Source organism: Aptenodytes forsteri, unplaced genomic scaffold (assembly GCF_000699145.1).
Source record: "Aptenodytes forsteri isolate BGI_AS27 unplaced genomic scaffold, ASM69914v1 Scaffold65, whole genome shotgun sequence".
Taxonomy (NCBI): domain Eukaryota; kingdom Metazoa; phylum Chordata; class Aves; order Sphenisciformes; family Spheniscidae; genus Aptenodytes; species Aptenodytes forsteri.
The window spans coordinates 859,250-885,082 of NW_008795127.1; the positions used below are offsets into that span (position 1 = coordinate 859,250).

Here is a 25,833-nt window from a genome sequence, read left to right on the forward strand (position 1 = left end):
CAGGAACCTCCTAGACTGCTTCCTCTCTGCCGTGTTGTATTTCCAGCAGACGTCCGGGAAGTTGAAGTCCCCCACGAGAACAAGGGCTAGCGATTGAGAGACTTCTGCCAGCCGCTTGTGGAACGCTTCATCCGCCCCTTCATCCTGGTTGGGTGGTCTATAACAGACTCCCAGCAGGATATCTGCCTCGTTGGCCTTCCCCCTCATCCTTACCCATAAACACTCAACCGTATCATCATCACAATCGTTGAGCTCTAGACAATCGAAACACTCCCTAACATACAGGGCCACCCCACCGCCTCTCCTTCCTCGCCTGTCCCTTCTGAAGAGTCTATAGCCATCCATTGCAGCACTCCAATCATGAGAGTCACCCCACCATGTTTCTGTGATGGTGACTAAGTCATAGCTATCCTGCTGCACAATGGCATGATGCCGTGATGTAGGTGGCACTGCCTTGACTTCATATAGGTGGTGCAATTCTCAGAGGTACATCGCCTGCCGGCTTTGCAGCATTCAATTCATAACCTTTGCAGGGGATAGGAGGCATGCAAGATAAAAATACAGTATTTTGCAAAGCAAAAAGGAGAGGGAACGTACATTTCTGCCCCCAAACTGGGATCCTGGTAGGAGATGCCTGAAGCAAGAAGATAATTTGGTGCACTCTGTCCCATTCAACTAGCATGGGAGCCTCTCCTTCAAAGCCTGGTTTATAGAAAACTAGAGGGGTTTTTGGGTTTTTTTATGGATAACATCAATGAAAACTAATCTGAGCTGGGGGTGGGAGGGGAAGAGCTGGATGCGTTTTAATCCAATAGATTCCATGAAAACAGACTGTAACCATTAAAATGTCAAATAAAGCAGTTGTGTTGTATATTATTGTTTATAATGAATTGTTTTCTGCTTTTTCTGCTAATCAGGCATTTTCATAAATGTATTTTCCTTCCAAATGGATATGTTGTTGTTCCCATGGAGCAGCTGCAGTAACATATTGTACTTGCATGTTAGGATTTTTTCATTCAAATGGAATGATGTATGAGTCATTTATGCCTAAAACATAGTAAAACTTTTTGTACCATCATTCATACCACATCTTCTGAAATAAACAGATCCAAAAGGACACTGCAGTGAAAGCTGGATTCCTGGGAGTTTGCATGGGCTGATGAACGTTATGGGCTGATGCATCATTTTTATTCAAAAGAAATTTTTGTATAGTTCTTAATATCGCTGCCTGCTCACCTCAGCACACATAATCTGAGCAGCAGTGTGACAGACGGGTTTGTATTAAACGGCATTGATTAACATTCTCCTCTGTTTGACAGGATCTGACTTTGAAGTATCCTGTGATTTGTTTTCTACTTGTGGATGTAAAAATTCTGACCAAGAATTGACTTTGCAGGCTGTAACTGCTTCAGAAAACACATAATGAATGGTAACTGCTTCAGAAAACACACAATGAATGATTATTTGGACTACTAGGATACCTCAAAGATAAATAACAAATACAAACAACACAAAGAAAAGAAAGCATCTCAGATAACTGAGCAAGAGAGCTAAGAGTATTCCTTTGTCTTTATCTCTTCGTGTAGATACCATGGCATTTAGAGTGTAGGAGGCTAAATCAAGTACCATGTAGTAACAGCAACTGCATCAGAAAACTGCATGCATGTTAGGCATAAACATGCCAAAGTACAAAAAGAGTGAAATGTGGGTAAACCCGGTTTCAATTCTGTGTTTCTCTTTTTTTCTGTGCTTAGAAAATTCATTTTATATGGTCTGATACTTTCAGAATGAGTATATTTAGCTTGTAAGTGTTCCTGCCTAATCTTTTCCTTACATAGTGCTGCATTATCAAGCATCATATAAAATTAGTTGCTTTGTGCTGATATGAATGTGGACAAAGTCAAGCCATTAGTTGGCTTTTTGAGGGGCTGCTCTCATAATTTGTTGCATTACTTTTTTTTTTTTAAAGGAGGATTGTGTGAATACAAATGTAATCTTGGCCAAGAACCTATTAAAAAGTGTCTTTTTCAGAGTGGAAAAAAAGCAGTCAAATAAGAAATTTGGTCGTGTCTTTTCTTACCAGTAAGTGCTTTGGTAGATGTTTTGGCAGTAGAGATTTATGAAGGTTGATGTGAGGGAGTGGATAATCTTAGAAAGCATGTGTAATAAAATATATGGGGAATTTTAGTTCTACAGGGCAGGGCTTCTAGACTGATGCCTTTAAATGCTTTCTGCGTAGTACTTGGCTTTTATCTGGCAGGTTTTACAGGTGCTGAGAGGTGCATCTTGAAATGCTTCAACATTAATAATTTTTCAGGAACTCGGAGGCTTATACAGCTTCTGCTGGCGATTCTACCATTTAGATGAAGAGCAGTTGTTTCAGAGTTTGCAAAGCACTCAGATGAGAATTTCCTTTCATCTCTTTTCAAAGACCTCTGTCTGTCGGCAGATTTGGATGGCCCAGTTGGCATTTCCCTTGTCCTTGGACAAAGGCCCAAGGATTCGGGAAGCAGCTTGGTAAAGAGGGTTTGTTACCCTTGGCTTCAGTCAGGCATAAACAAGTATTTTCTCTATTTTGGAATTTTCCTTATATGTATTTTGGCCCAGTCTTTTGGGCCTTTTCTATTTTCATTGAGATAAAAACCTCTTAGAAGTAACCAGTGTGGTTTACTTTACTTTGGTTTTTTACTATTCTGAAGTGGTCAAATTGGCAAAGAAATAAAGATTACGTTATTACTGCTGGATTTTATAGCTAACATTTCATGAAACTTTATTAGAACCCCCTTTTGTTCATTAGCTCGTAACTTTATGAAGAGCACTTCTGGACTGAAATTTTCCATGTTTAGTCTGAGGCCAAAGGGATTTTTTTACCTCCATTCAGCATTTTTTGACCTACCTAAGCTAATGTGAGGGATTTGTATATTTTTTTAAGAAATGTTAAGTCTGTATTCTTCTGAACTTGGATGGATAACTAACTGTATTTGAAATTTATGGTTTTAAATTCTACATATAGCTAGAGCACAATGCAGTCCTGCCAAGTATGAACACAGATAAAATGTTACAAAATTAAAAGCTATCAAATAGGGGCTTTATATAACTAGTCAAAATATATTCTATTTTAGATTGCAATAATTTCTTACAATGGAAGAGAGTGACTAAAATGTGCAACTAGTGCTTTACAAATACTGTATAAATTTTCTCACCAGTTAAAACATTATTGTTTGTACATTCGGGCAAAAATAAGGGACTTCGTTGATGTGGGGGTTTTGTTTAATGCTGAATTTCCAGAGACACCTAAATAAAGAGGCCAGCTTTCTCTGAGTTCTCAGTACCCAACAGTTTTTATTGTTCTCAGTTTTCTAAATCATCCCTCAATGAGACTAGGCTTTGTCAAAAATCTGGCCCTAAAATGCCACCTCCATCCCATTTCAACACCACTGCCTTAGCAGCATTGGTAGCGAGCTAACTTTGGTGATCATGCAGCGGGTTTTCATTTAAGCTTTCCACCTTACTGCCTGTGGTGGTCTATTTGTTTCTAAGGTAGAAATATTTTCTCCACGTGGGCAAAGCTGGTAAGTTCTGTTCCAGCAGAGAAATAAATTACATACTAGATGTAATGAGACATCAATGTCCAGTAAATGTCCTGTTGCTTGTGAGAGTGGTACTACGTGAGACAACTGTTGATAATTTTCTAGTAATTCTGTAATTCCTCCCCTCCCCAAAATTCCTTTGTTGAGGAGTTACACTTAATATAGCAGGAAAAAAGCCCCAACAAGGAGTGAAACTTGAAAGTGCAGGAGGAAGGGAAGGGCTTTTGAAAATGGAGAGACAAAGAGCTAACAAAAATAGTCAGTTGTGTTACCTTCAGGCATACAAACCCTATGAAGTTCAAGACTTCTTCACTGGTTAGACAAGTTTGATGTTTTGTTAGCAGGACTGCTTTCTCCTCTCTTATTGCTAAACTTACTCTTTTGTAAGCATCATGTGGTTCCTTAGTTTTATGGGCAGTTTTATTGGTTTATTTTATTTGGAAAACACAGGGTGTAGCGGCACGACGTTTTCTTTCATGTGGAAGGCTCTGGCAGTAGCACTGCTTGTGGCTGCCCAACAGCGTGCTGGTCCTCATGGGGCTGTGCCAGGAGGCACGTGGAGCTCACAGTGCGGCATGTGCCAGTCCCTGGGGCAGCTTTCCATCAGGAGCTGGTGAAGATGGCAACAGTCATCTCATCACTCCTTCTCCTCCTCCTCTACTGTGCCAAAGCCACGATCTTTTGAAATAGCTAATGGTCCAAAAAATGCAGCTAACAGGAATATAAATAACCACACTAAAAGAAGTAACTAGTTTGAATATTGAGAACTAAGATATTAGTTTTTATAGATGAGCTTTATGGAACACTTTTTCAGCAGTTTGTTGGTCTTTGTTAGCTTCTGTCAAAAATCTATTTAAATTGCCATGTTCCCTTCTAAGAAGCCAAGTCATATTCTGTGGTCTGCAAGCATAGTCAATCCAATGTCATTAAGAGCATCTTTGGATGCTTTGCTTCAAAGATATGGTTCCCTTTATAACAGACTGCAAGGCAGTGGCCACACTGGTAGCAAAAGTAGGCAAAACTGGCATCCCTACCATTGCTTTGACTGCTTTTCTCATGTAGGGCCCAGTAGAATTAAGAAAACCAAATATAGTTAATTAGTATTTATTTTGATTCCTCTTTCGATTACTTCTTACTGGGGTGGGAGGAATGAGGGTGGGAAATTACCTGATTCTGAAAACTGGATGATTTGTGAGTCATTCTCAGAAGATTTATTTTCTCTTTAACAAGGCTCTCCCCCACTCCCTTCCAAAAAAACCCCCAAGTCCTCTTGTGCTCTTCAAGATGCATTTCCTGTCCTATTCCAAAAAGACTTTTTCCGCCCCCCCCCTAATTTAGCCCAAAGCAGCATTAAAAATACAAAGTACGTAGGCTACCACAGAGTCACGCTGGAAGAATGATAAAGCAGATGTGACATGGCTCAATGCATTTCACCTCTAATAATAAAAAGTCACAGATAGGAAGAATAAAGAAGCATTTCTTCAAAGGTTACTTTTTTAGGTGATTACTCTTCATGAATTGCCATCTGAAAGAATATCAGCACCCAGAAAACTTAGTCTTTTACAAATGTCAGGGCTGAGAGTGGAAACTTGGTAAACTCTTCAGCCTCATTGCTGAGTGACTATAAGACACACAGCGACTGAGTGCAACTATCCTCCATACACCAGTTATAGTGTATGCCAGCAGCTCCGTTTTTGATGCTCGGTTCCATTTCTGGAAATGCAAAAAACCCCAAACATTGGTGGGGTTTTTTCCTGGTTTTTGCTCGTGTCTGTGGTGTGCTTGTAGTTTGGTGTATTTTAACATGAAAATCCTGGCAGGTTTTTGAGAAAGGCTGGGTTCTGTCTACAGCACTGTGTGGTGCTGACTTAGTTGTTTGTTTGGCACATGAATTGCTGAATAGGGAGTAGAGAGAATGTCTGGCTGCACATCCCCTCCGCTCAAGAGACCTCTCCTGCCCTCTCCCACCCCCATGTAGTGGTCAGTGAAGCAGTAAGCCCAGGCAGGTGAGCGCAGTAGTGCAGGGCGGCTGTGACTGAGGCAGAAGTCGTTAGCCACAAACGTGTGCCTTCTGCATTGCATCGGTACACAGCTGTGTATACGTGCCTGCGTGTAGAGAGACCGTGCACCTCTGCACACACCCTGTCATTTGGCGGGATTTGAGCAGGCGCCAGCTTGGTGGCTGTGGTAGGAAGGGGCCAGGGCTGTGGCCAAGCCACGCAGGGTCCAGATGGGGACCCCAGGAGCTCCCCAGCCTGCACAGTCCGAGCGCTGTGTGCCCTTGGAGACCTCCTGGCCGCGATGCTACAGCTGCCTTGTGCTTGCTGCCGGGGCTTGCGAGTTGGTTGCAAGTGGTAGTGGCTTGGCCAAAACTGAGCATGCGACTTGTACAGCGAAGTCGGTGGCTGAACTGGTGTCTCCCTGTCCTGGCTGTGCAGGGTGAGGCTCTCATCACAAGGCAGAGGGGCTTGAATCCCAGCAGATGCTCTAAATGGAGAGGTGACATTTTCGTGTGAGAACTTTTACGTCTCAAGTGGAGATATGAATTAATCGAGACATTCTGCAATCTGGTGTTGATTTCGTCAGCTTGCTTCTGTCCAAAAACCCCCACCCCCCAAAAAAAAAAGAATTAGGCATCTTTTTCTAAAACTATGGAGACCTATCACTTAAAATTATTTTCTAAGTGCAATGAGGATTTTCACTCTCCTGGAAATAGCTCTCTGTTCCCCTCCCAATATTTTGCATGCCCACTTTTTGTTAATATTGGGGGAAATAAAGTGGAAAGTTCAGTTGAGTTGAGTAGAATAGCTCCTAAAAATAAAACTTGGATGCTAGAGATGCTTGAGTTTTTAGTTCAGCTCATGAACTTTCTGCCTAGCTGAGTGGACCTTTGCTCTGCACCTGGCTCTTATGTTATAAGATAATTCCTTTTGAAAATAATAATAAAAAATAAAGATAGTGAGAGCAATGCATTTTGGTTAGGATAATCTGTCAGTTAAGGCTCAGATTCTGCAATTTCTTTACAGACAAAACTCCCATTTAAAGCAAAGATGAGCACTGCCTGAACTCGGGATTGAAGAAGAAGCTGTTGTGATCATGCAGTCTGACCCCTGTAAGAACAGGGCACTCCTTTTCATTTAGCAATCTGCTGAGCAGCAGCTGTTAAATTTCCAAAACCACCAAAATGCCTCAAAACACAAAGTGTTTGCTTCAGAAATAAGTGTCAGTTCTAATGCATAACCATTTTTCTTAAGAAACCTTTCTCTTTTTCAGAAGACAATTACAAGCTTTGTATTACAGACTGTGATTATTATGCTATGCTTCCAAGAAGGAAAAAAACCCACACCAAATTACAGTATTTCAGGCCAACATTTCTCTTGCTTTCTAATGGATTATTTTTGTTTTCAAATCAATGTCCTCTGATTATCGTCTTGTAAAGTTTCAGCTTTCACAGTCTACAGAAGCAGTTGCAACTTTGAGAGATGAAATACATGTCAAGATAATGCACCTGTTTTGTTTAGAAGTAATAACTTTTCAAGGAAATCTAGGAAAGGTAGATGTCATTTGCATTTAATATTTGCATCTGAGATGTAGTCACAGCTCATCAGCACTCAGAGGGATTTGAAACTTGGAAAATATACTTCCCAATTCAGGGGTAAAAGGGTCATTATCTGTTATGTGTACAAACAAAGCAAAACAAAAAAAAATTAAATGGAAAACCCACAGTAGATTGCAAGCATCATTTTTGTGCTTTTGAAAGTATTTATTTTTAAAAGAATTCTTGGCACGTAGTTCTTCTCACTGGAATGTTTTTCACTATAGATGGATTTATACAGCCTTATTTATATATGTGTATATGTACATGTATATATATTTGAAAGACTGTCTATGCATGTGTTTCCTTGGGGAGATCTTCACAGTAGCTACAATGGTCAACTCCAGTATAAGTAGATAAAAAGAACTGTTTTGGTTATAAATAATCGTTCTTTGTGTGCTATGCCCCAACACTTTTCAGTAGTTCTATTTGCATGTAGAGTTTTAATTAAGAGATAACTGTCACTGCAGGCTGACTGCAGAAGGCTGCAGTATCCAGCAGAGAGATAAATGCCAATGCCAAGTCATACAGGTTGGAGTGCATACAGGGAGTCCATAATAAAAAATGGGTTTACAATTAAAACTCACTTAATGTTAACTGTGTTATATGCAGAGACGAAGAGGTCCAAAATCTGGTTGCTTAGGGTTGTATGTACCAGGTGTGGGGGTCTGAGTTTTTTAGGGGGCTTTTTTGGGTCAAACTACATGTAATACATCGGAAATTGAAACTTCAGGATGCGATCAGTAAACTTCTTAGGAGGGTATAGGTGCCCTATTTACCAAGAGTGTGTCACAGCTTTCAGCACGCTGGGAAGTCCTAGAACAGATTGCAAAGATTCATCTCAGCTTGATTCAGAAGGGCTATAAGTGTCCTTCTGCCTGTTTGAAAGTGTTTTGGTTTCTAATTAATTTAGCCAGAAGACACATGATTTCTGACCTTCACAAACCACTGCCTGTCTGATCCCAGTTTTAAAAGATCCCATTAACTGTTCTATTTAAAACAAAACAAAACAAAACAAAACTGTCTTTTCCTGTTGTGAGGAGCAAAGTACAAAATGGATATATATAGCTACTGTTAGTGAGCCATTATACGTATAACATATTTTTTCACAGTATGTGGTATGTTTTGGGGTTTATATGACATAATAGTGCCATTTAAAATAACATGAAATCTTCATTTCCATGAAGTCACCAGCAAAAATTCCATTAATTTAAGTAAAGAAAGGAGATACCTACCTTGCAATTTGTAATTTAATAGCATTTTCTTACTGACATTGAAGTCCATAAGTACTCTTTATGACTAACTTCAAAATAAGACTCTCCCCCTCTGTCTTTGAGATGCAGATAGAGGATTTTTTTTCTCCAGTCTCAGTGACAAGGGCTGCCAATACTGTGAAAGGAAAAATGCACTGTTCTGCCATAGCTAAACAGCCTAAACAGAGCTGTCTACTCTTGTATTACCTTAAGCAGGCATCAGAAGTTGTATAGAAGAGTTAGGTGTAGTATTTATGCATTCTGATTGAGATTCAAATAATGGCCCTTCGAATTTTTATAGTGAAATTACTTTTGCAAAGTATGTAACTCGCAATACATCTTATGCAAAGTGAATTGATAATGCCAGGTTTTGAGAACTAATCTAGAGATATGAACAAAAGTTCAGCATTAAAGAAATTTATGAAGCAACAAAGACTTTCCTGAACTAAAACATGATCTTAAGAATGTGTAAATCTATAATTACAAAATAAAATAAACAAGGTTTTCCCTTTCTTGTTGGTATCATATTGCCAGCAAAATGTCTCTGTTTTGAGTTTGAATCTGTTGGGAAGTTTTTGTAAGTGCATGTATTTTAGGGCCCTGCAGAGACTTTCTGGGTCATCTATTCCAGCCCGCCCACCCTGCAACAGCAGGAGATCATTACTACTGCTTCTCTTCCATCCTACTTTTCTCCTAAATGCCACGTTCCAAAAGTGTCCAATACTATTTTCTCCAAAATACGTCTAGTGAAGATGCAGTGTGTAATTCATCTACACACCCATTGGTGTTGAAGTAAAGTGCTGCTTTAGCATGTGGTGACAGATAAAAGATGAAAGCTGAGTAGTTGTTGGAGTTCCTTCTTCATAATACGATATAAATAAGCTTAAGTGCTGCTAATAGCTTTTTTTAAGGGAAAGGGTGTAGGTAACCTGTACACAACTGTAACCTGTGCAGTGTCCCTGAGGCTCTGGGTTGAAGGCACAGCTCTGTCCTCTGCTCCCCCCGGCCCTTCCCATGCTCTGTGGTAGCCACCCTTGCTTCCCTGCTCTCATACCCACGGTGTTAGGCAGCAGCAATTGCCAGAGGCTCAGCCTTAGACTTACTTAAGCCTTAATATACTTAATATCAAGAGTCCCACGCATCCCTGTGCCTCCCATTCCTACCAGTCCATTGATGGCAGTCTTCCCCATTATTTCTTTGCTATCTTTTTATGGGTTGCACTTACCATACTTGTCCCTTTCAGCTTTTCCATACGTGACATCAGTTCTGCTCCGAACTTTTAGTTTATACTGTCTTTTAGATCAGTGCTGATCTTTGCACAGAACAGTACAATTTTTTAAACATAATTACCTTGTACATATGTATTTAATGTATCCATTATTAGCTCAGGTGTATTTCTTTGTTAATGTTCTTCTTACAACCAATTTTCTTTGGGTTTTACTTTCTTTGAGGACTCATATTGCTTCCTTAGCAAATTTATTCACATCTTCACATATTGCTATATTGAGTCTATTCCTGCTGGAGTTTGCCTATATTTGCTGCAAATCTTTTTTTGCATTTTTGTGTGAAATAATTTTTTTGGAAGTACGTAAAGATAATTGAAAGTCATGTATTTTCAATGATGAAAATGCCAACAAATTAAAGTGTTTATCCTCATAACTAACCTAAAAGATGAGATTTAAGTACTCTTAAGCCCAGTATACTTTCTCATCAAAAATAGCTTACTATCTTATATCAACGTCACATAGTAAAAACAAGAACATTTGCTTTTTTAAAGTATGGGCAAGAAAGTCAAAGCAGAACAACAGAAATTTTTGCTAGATGTATACCAAAAGAAGCAGAAGGGGGAGGGGGGGAGAATTCAATATTTGTACTTCTGTGGTTTTCCTTAGACTGAAATATTTGCATCATCGTGTGCCTCCAAGCTGTATGGAAAAAGTGTTATAATCAATATAATTGGCTTTTGTCATACTTAATGATTTTTGTGATTTATAAATGTGTTTGTTAAGACTTCAATAAGAAATATTACCAAATAGTTTTAAATGCCTTTCATTTCATTCCATGTAAAAAAAAATTGGAGGGAAATACGCACATCATTTACGATCCCTCTTTCTAGTGTGTTAAGTATTTTTTTTTCTTAACACGTAGCTTATTCTATAAATGGCAGTATAGATAGCTATCTGTCTTTTCACTTGGAATCAAAGTGGAACTCATTGCAGAAATCTGCTAGTGCTGGATGAAGTTGTACAGAAATACATGTCCCAGCTGGTTGGCCTAGGGTTCTTGTGAAGAATTGGCTCATGTTATAACCGGCTCCCTTTTCTCTGCAGACCATGGAACTTTGTGACAAGAAAGACCTGCCTGCCAGAATTAGGTTTATCTATAAAAATAAAATCACCAAAGTTGCATAATTTCCTGGTGGTGTTACAGCCCTAATCACCAATTTTTGCAGTAGCAGAGATCTGTCCCCACTGCATGTACTGTGGGAGCTTTGCTAATAGCCCCACGCTTCCAGCGCGCACCTTACACACGGTGTTTTCTGAACTGAGAAACTCGGTAAGCCAGAGCACCCAAGTGATGCTCTTTCCAGGTGGCTACTCATCAGCGCAGTGCAGTGTCAACTAGCCACGTAGCACTGAGACAATTAATAAATTTGGATAAATGAGGGAATTTACAAAATAATTAAGGGACCTTGGACATGACACATTTTCAGGCAACAGGATATTTTGTATGATTATGGTATGCGTAACCAAGGCTCTGTTGTGTATGAAAGTTAATCAGTGTAAATTGAGAAGAAGAGAGGAAGCATATTGAGAACAGTGTTGTGCATAAGCTCCACAGGTATTACTGAGATGCTGATTTGCTTCAGACAGTATACATCTGGAACATATTACTATAGCTCTCCTCTCTAGTCAGAGAAGTCCAAAGCAAGTAAAGGGAGATTGTTCCAAGCTTAAAAAAAAAAAAAAAAAAAAATCATAGAGTTAATTTGTATTTGAAAAAACAAACTTAAGTTTTTTTGAATTATTCAAAAAATGAAATATAATGGCTATCCAAATCAGTTTGGGTACATAATAAATAATGCATTAAATACTCCATCAAGAAATAACCACAAATCCAGGTTATTGAAGCAAGCAATGTAAAAAATCAAGGTGTAGCAAGAAAATCTGGTGGCACTTCATCTTGAACTTGAAAATGTGCCCACTCTCTACTTCCAGATTCCCAAGTTGAGCCCTGTAAAATGTCATTCCCCCATCCTTGTTATTTCCCTGGCTATAAATCTTGGGTTTCACACAGGAGTTACTTGAGTAATAGTGAGTGCTCACTTTCCTTCCAGAACCAAACCTAGCTCTTAAAAATTGGTAATAATATACATTGTGCTGTTTGCTACAAGTTTGAGAAGAGGTAAATGACATGTGAAAGAATTAAGCAAACAATTTGTGGTGAGGCTGTCACAGGTTTCTTTCCAGGGAAACCAATTGGTTAGGACTTAGCAATGTGTTTTAGAGATCTTTAAGATACTATGTGATGGGATAAACTGAATATGAAAGCAAAAAAAAATTTTTTTAAATCAGCATGATTCTAGCAGTGTACAAGGGAGATGGAGGGAAGGTACTTCAAGCTATTGGTGCCAATATGATTTATTGTATTAAACTTAGATATAACATTGAGAGGTGCTGCACCTCTCCAGCATAACTGTACTACTGAGTACCATAAAAAAATATCATTACATGATGGAAAAAAAACCCTTTTCTTTAATTTAAATTTAGATTCATAGTTATGAATGGTATCCATGCAGGGTAATCTAATTTTTTTAATACAAAGTATGTAATAAAGCTGATTCATTTTTCTGGTACAATTCCCCACCTACAGGCAACATAATACTTTATTCAAAAGTAGCCCAGCAGTCTTACTCTCACAGAGTGAGATCTGTGCTGACTAAATACTACAAAGAACCAATATATTCACAGGGTAAATTAGGTAACTCTTTCTCCGCTGCTTACTGGGTTTAATTACTGTTTCATTGAAGGACTAAATGCATTGTTATGATATCCTAAAACTTTACTTAAAATCTGCCTTCCTCCATGATGCCTTTATGATACTTTCAAGATGTAGAGATGGGATGTAGTCATTGCATGTTTTAAAACAACTTGTGCAGATGGACTCAAGTTTGACAGGTGAAACATTTTAATAGGTTTTAAATAGTATATGTATCTGACAAACACTGCTAAAACCTTAAATTCCTGTCAGAATAACTCATATGGTAGAAATTTAGGGCTGTGAGTTTCCCATATGGGGAAAACTGTTCCTCTTTCTTTGCTTATCTGTATTATTTTCTTCCATAAGTAGATTTTAGACAGGCGTGTCCCACTGAAAGAAGCAGCCCTGTATTTGGCCATATATTTCAGTACTTTTTTTCTGCTTAAAGGCTTGAAAAACAGAAAATACTGTATTTTCCAAATGGTTGTACAACAAATATTTCATTTCAGTTGGCACCTGTTCCTTTGTCATTCTGTGTTGCAGAGACATTGGAATTCCAGGTAGTGAGACACTGTCCATTGAAATAGCAAGGCATGGCATTGTGTTATGTTTTCCAAAGCACTTAAACCAGTTTATTACATGCTGTTGTCATATTTTCTTTGTCCATCTCTTTTTATTGTTTGAAGTAGACTATTAGCCTTTCAGTGATGCAAAAAATAAATTATTTGTTGTTCATGTGATATCTTGACCCATATTTTAAATTTTTTTTATTTTTTTTCATAGGTCCTCCCATGCCATCCTCCTCATCTAGTCCATCAGTTACTGAACATTTACACTCCCCTCCTCCATCACCCAATCTCCATGACAACCAGAGGTGGTTATTAAGTAATAATGCCAGCCAGCCAGTTCAGGACTCTGATACAGATGAGGACTATACTACCAGCTCATATCTAGTACAGACCGGTACTGTTTCAGTGTCTGTCCCAGGTCATGGTAAGAAGAGGACGCTTTGTCCATAGTTTGAATACCCTTTTATTTTTCATCCTCTAACAAAATTGTCTAATAAAAATTAAAGATACCAAAATGACTTTGTATTTTTAAACTGATTTTCCTTTAAATGTCGCAAATTATGTTTCTACTTTACTGTAGGATAAGCAAGAGTAGAAAATAACTTCTAATATATAAAAGCTCATTTAAGTTATTTTAAAATGTGATACTTATATGAAGCAATAGCCATTAATCATTTATTATGTAATGTAATTTGTAGCAAGTGACTAGCTTTTAGTTGTACTTTTTAAAGGGTAGGCTGAAGTTGTTTAAACTGTCATGTTGTTTAGCTTCAGAATAACGTAAAAGTTATCTACCTCATCAAGTTCAGCAGGTTCCAGCCTGGGAACCTAGTTTCCCTGCGGCAGGAGAATGGGATTTGTACATTACTGGGTAGGTCACTCTAGATTGAGGAAAGAGATCTAGAGGAAGAGAGCTGTGTGGTGAGACAAGGCAGTGGTGGTTGCTGAGATGTATGTTTCCATGTTTCTTGTCCTCCCAACCAGTATGAGTAACCAACAGGAGTGACATGTACTTGAAACACCAGTGCCTACTTACACATCATGCCGTAAGAAACCACATTTTTACTTTTTTTTTTTAACATAAAAAAGTAATAGCCACAGGGTTCTATTTTTGTTGTATGATTGAACAGATTTTCTTGGGATAGGCAGACTGGAAGAATAATTTGTTAATTCACAGCCCTTCCCCAGTAAATGAGCAAACCTTGGAACAAGCCTCTTCATTTTCTAAGAACCATTTCTGGTTTTTGATTGTAAAGAACTCTCCTACAGATGAACCACTAGAGGGGGTTTGGAGAAACATTTTCCCACAGATTCCACATCAGTTGGTTGGACAGAATTATTTTGCAGAGCAAAAACACTAGCTTTGAGCTTCTCTTCTAGCTTTGAGTGCAACTTTGGTGTTGCGTCTAAAAGGCCAGTCTGCTAAGAGCAGTTGTGTATGTGTACATGAATTTGACAACCTTTTTTTTTTTTTGCCACGTTAGGGGCTTGTGTTAAGATCTTTAAAATTATCAATGATAACTTTATTTTTGCATGTTCAACTTGCTCAATATTTAATCTGTGAAGAACTCAAAAAAAAAGAAAAAAAGGTAATACATTGTCATATTCAGGGTATGTTACGAAGATGTCCCCTTTCCTTTATGTCTAGGAATATGAAATCTGTTAGAAAATGTATGCATTATCCAAAAGGTAGCCTGGTCTAGTTCAATAAGTCAATACATTTAGATTACTGTACCCACCAGACCTTCCTCTATGAATGAAAAATGCAAAAGCAAGAGAAAGCTGCTAAAAATTTTGAATAGTTGGGATGAACCCCTTAGTGTTCATCGTTCCTCTAGGTTTTAGCATTTTGCTGCTTCTGAAATTTTCAACAGTTGCTTGCCAGTCTGAGTTTGCCAGCCTTGAGGAATGTTCCTTAATTTAACCCCTTTCACCCCAGACTACCCAAAATAATTTCAGCTGGTCCCATGGCAAGTCAAGTCTTGGCCTTTTAGCAGGACAAAATAAGGGGGGTTTCGATAACAAGCAGGACAGAAGTTAGCACCGTGGTGTATGTTGAGGCAGTTGTTCTTGGTAAGACTTTTGCTAAGCAGGAGGGAAACCCAGCATACTCTGTAAGTTCATGTTAATTTTCCCCTCCCCTCTCTCTTCCCGCTGTGCTCCCCTGTCTCCTCTATCTGCAGATGTCTGAGATTCACCCCTTCAGTGTATATGTGCAATAGAAGTGCTTGCAGTTTCTGCTTCCCGCTGGCAAAGAATTAAATCAGTGATATATATACAATCATAATCTAGTAGTGCTGGCAGTCATATAATACAGCTAATGATCTTTTTCTCTCTCCACAAGATTAGACTTGTTTTTTGAAGTGCTTCAACTTGCTAACCACGGATACTATATTTGTGATTGTCATAATTTAAATTTAAATGGGGTTTGTTTGCTTTTCTGCTGGATAAGGAGAAGACCATAGGCGTTCTGGTAGCAGGCTTCCATCCCTGCAGTCAGCTGCAGCATCAGGGTTTGCATTATTTGAAGAAAGGATGCTTTCATCCAGCACATATATGAATATTGCTTGGAATATCTACTTGATTTGCTTATGGTTGGTTTCTCATATCTTATACTGTTGGCCTATTGATGGGGAAAAAATATGTTCTTTGTAAAACAGGCAAGAGCAGAATTTAATAATTAAGCTAATAATTTCTAAGTTAGCTACAACTTTCATCTACTCGATGATTTGCATTCTTGTGTAGCCTTTTTACCAGTATGTGGATCTCTCCAAATCTAGCCTAGAAAGTAAATATCATTTAATCGTGGCCTTTGATACAGTCTTATTTGAATATTGTATTTTCTTTAGCTAAAATGGTAAGTAATACAGCATGTTGTAGGACTTTCACAGAAGGAAGTTTTTTTTTCACCAGTTGTCTTTTAATTCATCCAAATGCAAAAGAAGCTTTCCATGCTATCTAATGTTAATGGGTACAAATTAACTCCAGTGCCATATTCTGGATGACTTTGTCCAATGTTTATATTGGCGAGGGTGGGGGATCACTTTTGAAGCATTTAGGATAAAAAAGGTACTGGCCAAAAAGAATTATATTCTTCAACTCTTTTCAGTTATATTGACTTCATGTGAATAGCAAGTTAAATTACGCTCTCTTTAGCCTATGCAAGCATCTGTTTGTTTTCCTTTAGTCTGAGTTCATTTGATCAATGTAGTTTATTTGATCAACTCCCTCAAAATTTAAAGGATCTGATTATGCATTTAGAATGATATTAGTCTAAGCCTTTGGGTTTGATTAGTTTGTTTTGTTGACCAATGGGAATTAGCTTTCATTTGAGGAATTAGCTAAAAGAGAAATGAGAATTACTAAAATCAATTATCAAATGCTTACCACATGAGAAGAAAACATCTTTATGGAGGTACTGCTAGTAGCTTTAAAAATTCAGATCAAGTGAGGACTGTGGTGGACAGTTTGCTAGGAATCATTTAATTTCTCTAAAAGCAGTGTGTTAATAGCTTGTAAAATTCAGGAGGAGATAAATTTTCGGACCATCAGTCATAACTGTTCGTTTACATAGCACCTCCAATTTATTGTACTTGTCGTTCCTCTTGTCCACGGTGCAGCTCAGTATACTGACTCTGTTCCAGCAGTCAGCCTATTTGTCTACTGATTTCAGAATAATTTATTAGTTTTATTGTTTTTAGAAAGAAGAGCGAACTGGTTTATAAGAAACAGGGGCATCTGAATATGTCCGCAGGGAAGAGGAACAGTTGTTTAAGTGAGAGGAAGAGTGAACTAGGAGCTGGGAGGAGAGGATTCTTGAATGTGACTGAGGTGGAGAGGGTTTCTTTATGTAAAAAAGTCTGGTTATAAACAATAGAAGTCATGTAAAGTCTGTATTTAAGCATCTTGATAAGCTGCTTAATCTTTTTCCACCAAAAATTATAGATTAGTCAGAATTTGTTGGGGAACTTATTGGCATTAGTAGTAGCTTATCTTTCAATGCAGACATGTATTATAATGAGAAATACAGTGCTAAATTCTTAAGTTAAGCAGAGACTATGAAGAAAAGATATAGTTAAATGTTAATGCCTACTACTGACAATGGAGATGAAGAGTCTGAATTAGAAATTCAGATCTGAGGATTTTTACCCCCTAAATTGGAAACATTATGGCAGAACCAGCAAATGCAAAATAGAGAAAGATGTATTTCACAGCAGCATTTGTACAGGGTATTTGAACACTTAAGTTGTACAAGATTCTCATGTTTCTTAATAACAGTTTGTGATGATAGTTCATCTGATGGGAAGATCTGAAAAAAATTTCAATATAATATAAAATGTTTTTCAGTTGTCCTTGATCAAGGATCTGCCAGGTGATACACAATAAAGAAGATTTTGTTCCAACCACATGCAAGTTGCAGACTGATGGGCTTTTCAGTTCAAAACAGCTAAGTGTTCCTGCAAAGAGAAAAAATTTGGAAATCTAGAGCACAAATCCGAATTTTAATTTGTGAAAGAGAAAAAATAACCTAATAAGGCTGGTTGAATGATAACATAGAAGAACTCTTCATATTCAGAGGTCTCATTGTAGGACATCTCACTTTCCAGACACTAAATGTTCTGTGGCATAATTCTCTTACAAACATAATTTGAGGACTTTAGTTCGTGATGACTCATTAGAATTTGATGGGAGAGGTTATACAAAAGTATCTGTCATACAGAAATGATTACTATTTTATCATACTACAATGTCAAGAAGCCAATGTCAGAACCTTCTGCTTTTGTACAAGCACCTGAGAGAATATGCTCAAGAGCGGCAGCAGTAATGACCAGATGCAACACACGTGCGAAGCATAGGTGTGAATTTTATTAGGCTTTTTTTGTTACAACTCAGACTTTCCCTCCAAATATCCTGTTTTATTTTTCTGCCTAGATATCTCAATTAATGTATGAACACCATAACTAAGCAATCTGCCATTTCCTTTTCTCCCCACTTCTGCCTTTTCCTTCCCACCAGAAGCATGAAATTGAATTGTGAATGGAAGTACACACAGGGATTTGTGTTACAAGTTAGTGGAAGAGGCAAGTGACTTTAAGGTATCTTCTCCTCCTTTGCAGCTCTTGCACTTGCTGCTGTGAGGGTAGGAAGAGGACAATGTGATTTCCCCCTTCATACCCCACTGGCTTGTGAGAAGTTTGGAAGTAACCTGTGAATATTGAAAAGACCCACAGCAAATTAAGTCAGTCCTAGCCAGCATCTTGGAAGTACCTCATGTAACTTTCTGGCAGTCCTGCTTTAGTGCCTACAAAACATTTCCCAGCCCTTATTCCATCCCTGTTTTGCTATAGTTATTCCACAAGGGAAACTGCATGTGCTACTGAACTAGAACTTAGCAGCCAGGCTGTCACCTGCCATGTAATCAACAGCGGTTTAGTTCCGATTATTGGGGAACAAAAGGAAGAGGGGGAAAAAAGTGCTAGGGGAGAAGGAAATGCAAACATGATGGTGTGAGATTGAATGCTAAAAGCTGTTGGGGCTTTTTTGGTGCAGTGTAAATTTGCTTTTTTTTTTTCTCTCCATGATTCCGAGAACTGGCAATCCATCTGAATTCCCTGGAAACTCTGTGGGTGTCCACACGCCTTATTTTCATTGTCGTCTTACACATTGTCTAATGAGATTTTTTTATCTCATCTCATAATTCATGATAAATTAATTTTTGTCATTGTTGTATCAGTATATACAATTTGTCTTCAAGTCTGACACTGGTCCTAAGACGTGTTGCTTGAAAAATGAATTCAGACCTGTTTGGTTTGAAATAGTCTGTGATAATAAATTAAGAATAATAGATCAAACTAGGAGGAGTTGTGTTGAAGAACATCATGGGGATATGCTATAATCTTGGTTTTATTTAACATTGTCATTAGTTATATGGATGAAGGAGTAAAAATGGCACTAATAAAATTTCGTAATGATACTAAATAGTGAGAGTTCTGAGTGCTAACTGGGGACAAAATGTTAATAGAAAAGGTCAAGGAAAGATTATTAATTGTATGGCCAGAAACTAATAAAGAGAAATTAGAACTGAAAAATGTAAGCAGAAAAATGAGATGCAGAATATTCAGGAAAAAACTGAGGAGAAATGGTGATAGAGAATTTTAATCAGACATAAATCTGCAATGTGGGGTGACTAAAAAGTACAGTTTGAGCTGGGTATACAAATACATCAGTGAAAAGGGAATCATAGACATAGCATCAATGGAATATAAGTTTTGAATTTGGACCCCTTGCTTTTTCAAGGTTCCTGTCAAATTCTCTTATTACTTCTAGAATTATTGCTATTTATTCTACTGTTCAGATATATTTGGATTAAAACAATTAGGAGGTTAGAGGTATTAATATATGGGAATAGGTAAGAGAGTAAAACTTTCACTCAGTACATAGCCTAAGCACTAATTAAGTGCTGACAAAAGGAAACCAATAACCCAAGATGGAATAGAGCATGTTGTATACCATGTAGAGATACAATTAAAAGCAACAGGATGAAATAAGGAAAGGAAAGATTAGGCACATTATCAGGAAAAACTATCAAACAGTGAACTGTATTAAGATATCTAAGTCTATCCCAAGGGAAGTGACAGAAGCTCTGTCACTTTGTAACATGAAATTAAAATAAATAAAAACGTCAGTCATACTGCTGAGAACAAACCTACATTTGCTTAGGGGAAGGTGGACTGAGGTAACCTCCTGGAACTTTTCTAGTAATACGTGTGTGCATTTCAAATCGGGTATACATGAGTTTGTAGTTTATAACAGAGATTATCATACTAAGCTATGGTAAGTGTGTTTCATTAACAGTGTGCACGTTGCAATGCATTGTCTGTTTAAATGTAACAGAAAACTACAATTTGTCCTGTAGCCCAGACTTCACTCTGAAATTGTCCACACCTTCCACAATAAATCATTGGCAAAACAGACACTTTCCCTTCCCACTTGCTGGACCATTTTATGTCCTGCAAAATTACAAAATAAGGTTGCCTGTTCTCAATGAAAACTGCCAATGTCTTCTGGGCATGTGCATACTCATGGAAATATTTCGTAAGCAAAAATGTTTGATACCCATAAATGCAAAATGCCTGTGGTGATGCTGAATAGAGGTATCTGACAAGCTTTCTGTAAATACGGAATAAGTTCATGCTGCAAAAATACATGCTGATTTTTTTCTGAGGCCGGAGACTGTTATATTTCAACCACTGTGTAGCAGTGCTTGCAGGCTTCCTTGGTAGCTACAGAAGCACTGAATCTCTTACAGTCAAAAATCAGACAGTGCAGGAAGGCCAATAACCTTTAGGTACAGATTGACAAGTTTATCTGTTCCACGTGCTTGGAGCAAATATAGTTCCTTTAAAAACTTAAAAATTGTGTCTTGTATGCTAACCAATTTATTTTTGATCCCTTTTTGATATTTGATTTCAGTTTCATGAATCCATCTTTTTATCCTCTTTCTTTGGTTTTTAAGCCAAACTTCTGTCAACATTGTTCCCTTAATGTACAAAAATGTACATTTGTTCAGTTTAATTAAGCATTCAGTCTGTTTGCCAAGAGCAAATTACAGTTCCTCAATCTCACCCTCACCCCTCCAAAATCGAATTTTGCAAAGTGGTGGGCAATTAGTTCTCATATCTGATTGTTGTAAGTCATGTTTTTCTCTTAAAGATTTTTGTAGTTTTCGATCTCTGTTACTTAATAGAAGAGCCAAGACCAATTATTTCTCCTCAGATTGTGGCCTTTGTAGCCTTCAGAGAACAGTCTCCCCCACACCTCCTGTATCATTAGCTGCGAAATATCTTTCCAAAGATGATTTCGGCCTCTTCACAAATCAAAGGATTCAGAGTGACAAATTATCCGTCTTACACTCGAATGCATGCCAGATGGGACAACCTGCCAACTGTGTATCGTACTGCGGATATGATCGGATGTAGAGACATTTCCTCCCCTCCTCCTTTCCCCATCAAAAATCATATTACAAAAAATCATGCAAGTTAAGAAAATCTGTGAAGATAAATTGATTCTGAAATACAGTGAAATATAAAAGCAGAATATAGTTTTATAGAAGGAGGAAAGCTGCATCCAAATGTCAAATTGCTTAAACTGAACGAACATGTACCTGGCAGTATAGATGGACATGAGAGTCAAAAATGCATCCCTTCCCTGCTTTCCAGTGCTTGCACACACATCGTTTCCTTTGGCTAGCTTGATTACAGAACAGACATTCCTAATTGCAAGGTAAGGAATTTAAATTCTGTCACAGTTTAACAGAAGAACTCTGAAGTCAGGATCAGGAACGAGGAGGTACTGCTTTTGTGGGGAAAAGTAGGCTCTAATAAATTTATGGTAGGAGTTAATTTATAATACAGAAGGTAAAAGGAGAAGGAAACAGTCACATAGAGAGTTTATTTTCATTATAAATTACAAAGCTGAGGACTTTACCCAGCTCCTGCTTAGGCTGACTTCCAGAGGTACAAACGGTGTACAAGCGCACAGCAAATAATTTGTGTGAGGTCAGGATCAGATGCAAGTGTCTCACATCATCACTTTAAACTCTGTTATTTATGATTTTTCATTAATTTATTTCAGGGAATGGTCTAATATTTTTAACTCTGTACCACAATACAAAATCTTCTTTTAATCAGCCTTATTTAGGAAAAGAGCACTGAAGATCTTGCACATGCTCCCATTTGTTCATCACTCAGTGGCAACAGCCTGAACTTACAGTTTTACAAGCCCTTCTTATCAGCTCTAATGCTCACTGAGCCTTGATAGCTTTGAGAATACAAAAAGTTCTTCCAGAACTCATAGAATGAGTTGAAGGTTGAGAGGTTTTGATAAAATCTTGATTATTTTTTTTTTAATATTTTTTTTATCTTCTGGTTTCTTAGTCTTCAGGCTGCTCTCATTGCGGGTTGTTTTTCCTAAAAAAAAAAAAAAAAAAAGGAAAAAAAAAGTCATGTTTTTTTCCCAGCTGTGAAAGCTTGGTCAGTCATTTCATTTTTCGTTTGTTTAGCTGAATTAAAATTAGTTATGTAGTCATGCTCATTGTAAGAAGCTGATGCTTTGGAGAGCACCAAATGTCTACCAGCTTGGTACAAACTGTGTAAATTTCATAAGGATAACATGCACTATCCTGTCCTATTGAGTGTGGAAAAGTTTCTTCCTTCAGCTGGGACTGAGTCTTTAGTTACCATTGAAGAAAAAGAGCTGTGCAAATACATAAAATACCTAATTTATTCCTTAGTTCTGCTGAATGCTGATGATTGCTAGGGCCTGATTCTGCACTTCTGAGGAAAGCCAGGTTGCTGTTGGATCAAATGGAAGTTGCCAATGGGGGTTAATACAGGAGCCAAGTCATTGTAATGCAACTGCATACATGTTTTATTCTATAGTGTTGAAAAAGTCACTGCAGCAAAAAAATAGAGCATTTGACAATAATAAAAATCCAATTTGTCTCCTGGTTGGCTCTTGGCTTCCACTTGAACTCTGTTCTGGCTAGCTGTAATTTGGAAGGCAATGTTTTAGTGCTTTAAACATGCTGCTCGCTGGAAGTAAACAGGACTCTCGCAAATTCTGCTGGCAGATGCTTGTTGCAGTCTTTCATAGGAGAAATACTAAGGATTTTGTGCTTGAGTCACTAAGCAAAAAATAAATAGATGTGCATTGGATGATTTGGAAACAGAGCTTATCTCAAAGTTGCTTTGAAAAGTAAAAGGCTAAACATTTGCCACCTTTCATTTAACATTCCTTATCTTTTTAAATACTATCAAGGATTTTAAAAACTTAAGGACTACACTGAAAGCATAATTTCTCTGCTTTTATACCTCATACACAAAAGGCTTCTCCATTTAGTATCTTTCTGTGTCTGGACGTAGTATTGACATGAATTTCTTTTGTCACTAACCCATTAGGAGTACACAGGAGTAGTAACCCTACTTTTTAAGGATGCAGAGATCTGACTAGAAGGCACATCAGCTGCCTTCTCTCATGCAGGGCCAAGGATTCCTATTGTCAGATGCAGTGGGCATGAAAGCAGCAATTTTACAGCACAAAAACTCCAATAACATTTACTGCGGTTGGCTGAGATTGCAATGCACACAGGCACTGCTCAGTCTTGGTTGCTTAAGCACCAGCTTCCCTTGGCTTTTTGCCAGCCTGCATGCTCCAAAGAGACAAGTCCTTTAAGGGGAAAGAGTTTTCCTTGTAACTTGCTGTGGGGTAAACAGACCATTCAGGCATAGTTTATTGCATTACATACTTGACTATGCATACTGGAATGTAGCGAAGTAATTGGTAGAATTGTTTTACTCGTTAGAATTCATAGGTATGAGATACGTTCTCTGAGCCAGGAGGAAAGAAAAATATGTAAGGATGTTTCTGTCTGCTAAGTTGCTGATCATTTATTACAAAGAACTAAAAATATTCTCTCCACGGGAATTCTGTATGTTTACACTAGTATCCCTGTTACGGTTACAGAAAACTGAATTAATTTGCCTCTTTATTGCTATTCTTTTATTGAAAATAAATCCCATAACAGTTAGCAGCAAGTTACAGTGTAAAAGAACAGTGCTGTATCTGTAACAGGATACTTTGTTGTCATTAAAAACCCCTCAATTTGGAAATACTGTAAGTGCAGGGTACTTGCAAATTGAAAGGAAGTCAGTTACTGTAAATTCTGCCATCAGTCCCACTCATCTTTGCGTTGATGCATATTCAGTTTTGCTGCAATCAGCAGTAAACTTATCCCATCATTGCCATAACCTGGAGACTCCATATGAAATATTCTCTTAAATATTGTTTTATGTGCATTTCTTAAAGCTTTAATTTAACACTGCAGTACCTATTCAAACAACGTATAACAGAATTTATTTGTACAAAAACATATGTTATGATAGCTGAATATACAGAAGGCTGACACGGCTATCACTGAGTACAAAATATCAGCTGCTGCTGTTTGAATCTTTTCATTCATTCAGAAAGCTTCAAAGGGCAGCAAAGTTTTCCCTTGATTTTGTTGCTAGTAGTTGGTGTAAGGGGACTTGTTCTGTTCATTCTTAAATCCAAAGACCGCAAGGTTTTTTTGTTGTATGCTCCCTTCTTTCTCCTCAGTGGTGTCCTACAGTATGTTCAGGAAAGGTTTAAAATACTGTCTCTGGTATTTCTTGAGTCTCTGGGTTACTTTCTGGTAGCTTGTCCTCTGTTGAGCAGTGAAAAGGCAAGGATAGGGGTGACCTTGCACCCTTCTCTCTGTGTACGCCAGCATCGAAAATGCTTCAGAAAGCAAGTGAATTCTAATGAATTGCACTTTTGATTCTTTGAATCTGCACAGCAACTCCATCAGGTTTTTACAGCTGGACTCTTGCTGTAATTGCTACTGGAATGAGATGTGCAGCACGGGGTTTTGGAGCTAAGTACTTACATTGTTTTACTGGCCAAAAGTATATAGCATAGTGGGATCAACAGACTTCATGAAATTCACGCTTGTATATCTTCATGTTTCCGACATGCTGCTGATTTGCCAGCAGGCACTCTAGATGGGGGTGATAAAAATGGAAAAGCGGAAAGATACAGTTTCTTAAAGCAGCGGTATTTCAGTAAAGAAGTTGCTTGTGATTATGAACATGTGTTAAGTGTCCAAAGATCTGTTTTTCACTAATTAACCTAAAAGTCATTTTTACTGGTACTGAAAAATTAGGAAGAAGCACTTCACCATTTTAATCTTCTTGACATCAGAATATAAAATAACGCTCAGATTAAAAACCAATAGAAACAATAATTGGCCCCTCCTAAGCTTCAATTTCCAAGTCCTTTAGACCTTATGTGTCTCCAGGTATGCATCATTTTTGGCATATTTACCAAGCCAATTCAAAGATAATACTTCTTTCTCAAGTCTTTATGATGCATTTTTCAAGAGATACAATATAAAGTTGTTACTTATGCCCTGTAATGTATAGTTCTCAAAATTCACTGCAGTATTTTTCTTCAGATGCCCTTCTTGATCTGTTTCCTCAAGGCCTTTAATCAGTGGCTTGTAATATGGAATATTTTTCTGTTTGTTTACAGTTTTGTATGAATAACTCAAAATAATTGGCATCAGAATGCTCCGCAGCATCACATATGGATCTCTTCCTCACTCAAGTTGGATTATTTCTTATTTTAATCTAGTCTCCCATTTAAGAGTCTTTGTTGTCTCCCCTAATTGTAGTGAATTCTGGCTACTGTGTGCCTAAGCCAGTAAACCCGAAGGCAGAGAGGGAGGACGGGTTAGATATTTTTAAAACTCCTTTCTAGCTTCCCTCTAGAATAAACTGCTTTGCAAGCCTTCTAGGACAGGAGGCCCTGATGGACATTCCTGGGCAGGGCAGAGGAATCAGCCAGTGTACTTGCATTGTTTTGAGCCTGAAAGGGAAATTCTTCCATACCCTATTACATTTATTTATACTCTTAGCTAGACATTACAATGGCTAGTGTTGTAGAGAAAGATCAGTAGAATAATAGCGGAGTAAAACAGTACAGCCTGCCCAGGTTTATCCAGTTGCTTTATCATTAGTAATACTCAGATAGATCCAAATTTCTGTTAAATAAATTTATCTGGAAGTTCTTCTGATTCAATCTTGAACTTTGGATGCAGCTTTGCTTCATTACCATATAACAAGTTTTTATGATCAGGGCCACAACAGACCACATTTTTTTTCCCCTTCGTGTGTGGAAAATTCCTTGTGAGAGTTAAAATGCAAGCTAGTAAAGAATAAAATGCTTAAACTTAAGCACATATCTCTAGAAGTAAGTACCCTGTA

The 25,833-nt window shown here is 37.9% G+C and overlaps 1 protein-coding gene across 1 annotated transcript in view; it reads left to right on the plus strand.

The window, feature by feature from the left end:
* The window catches only part of TENM3 (teneurin transmembrane protein 3), a 352,902-nt gene that overhangs the window by 161,724 nt on the left and 165,345 nt on the right, over positions 1-25,833 (plus strand). Inside the window, 1 exon segment of the mRNA XM_009277346.2 lies at positions 13,203-13,412. Coding sequence (XP_009275621.2) covers positions 13,203-13,412 — 210 coding nt within the window.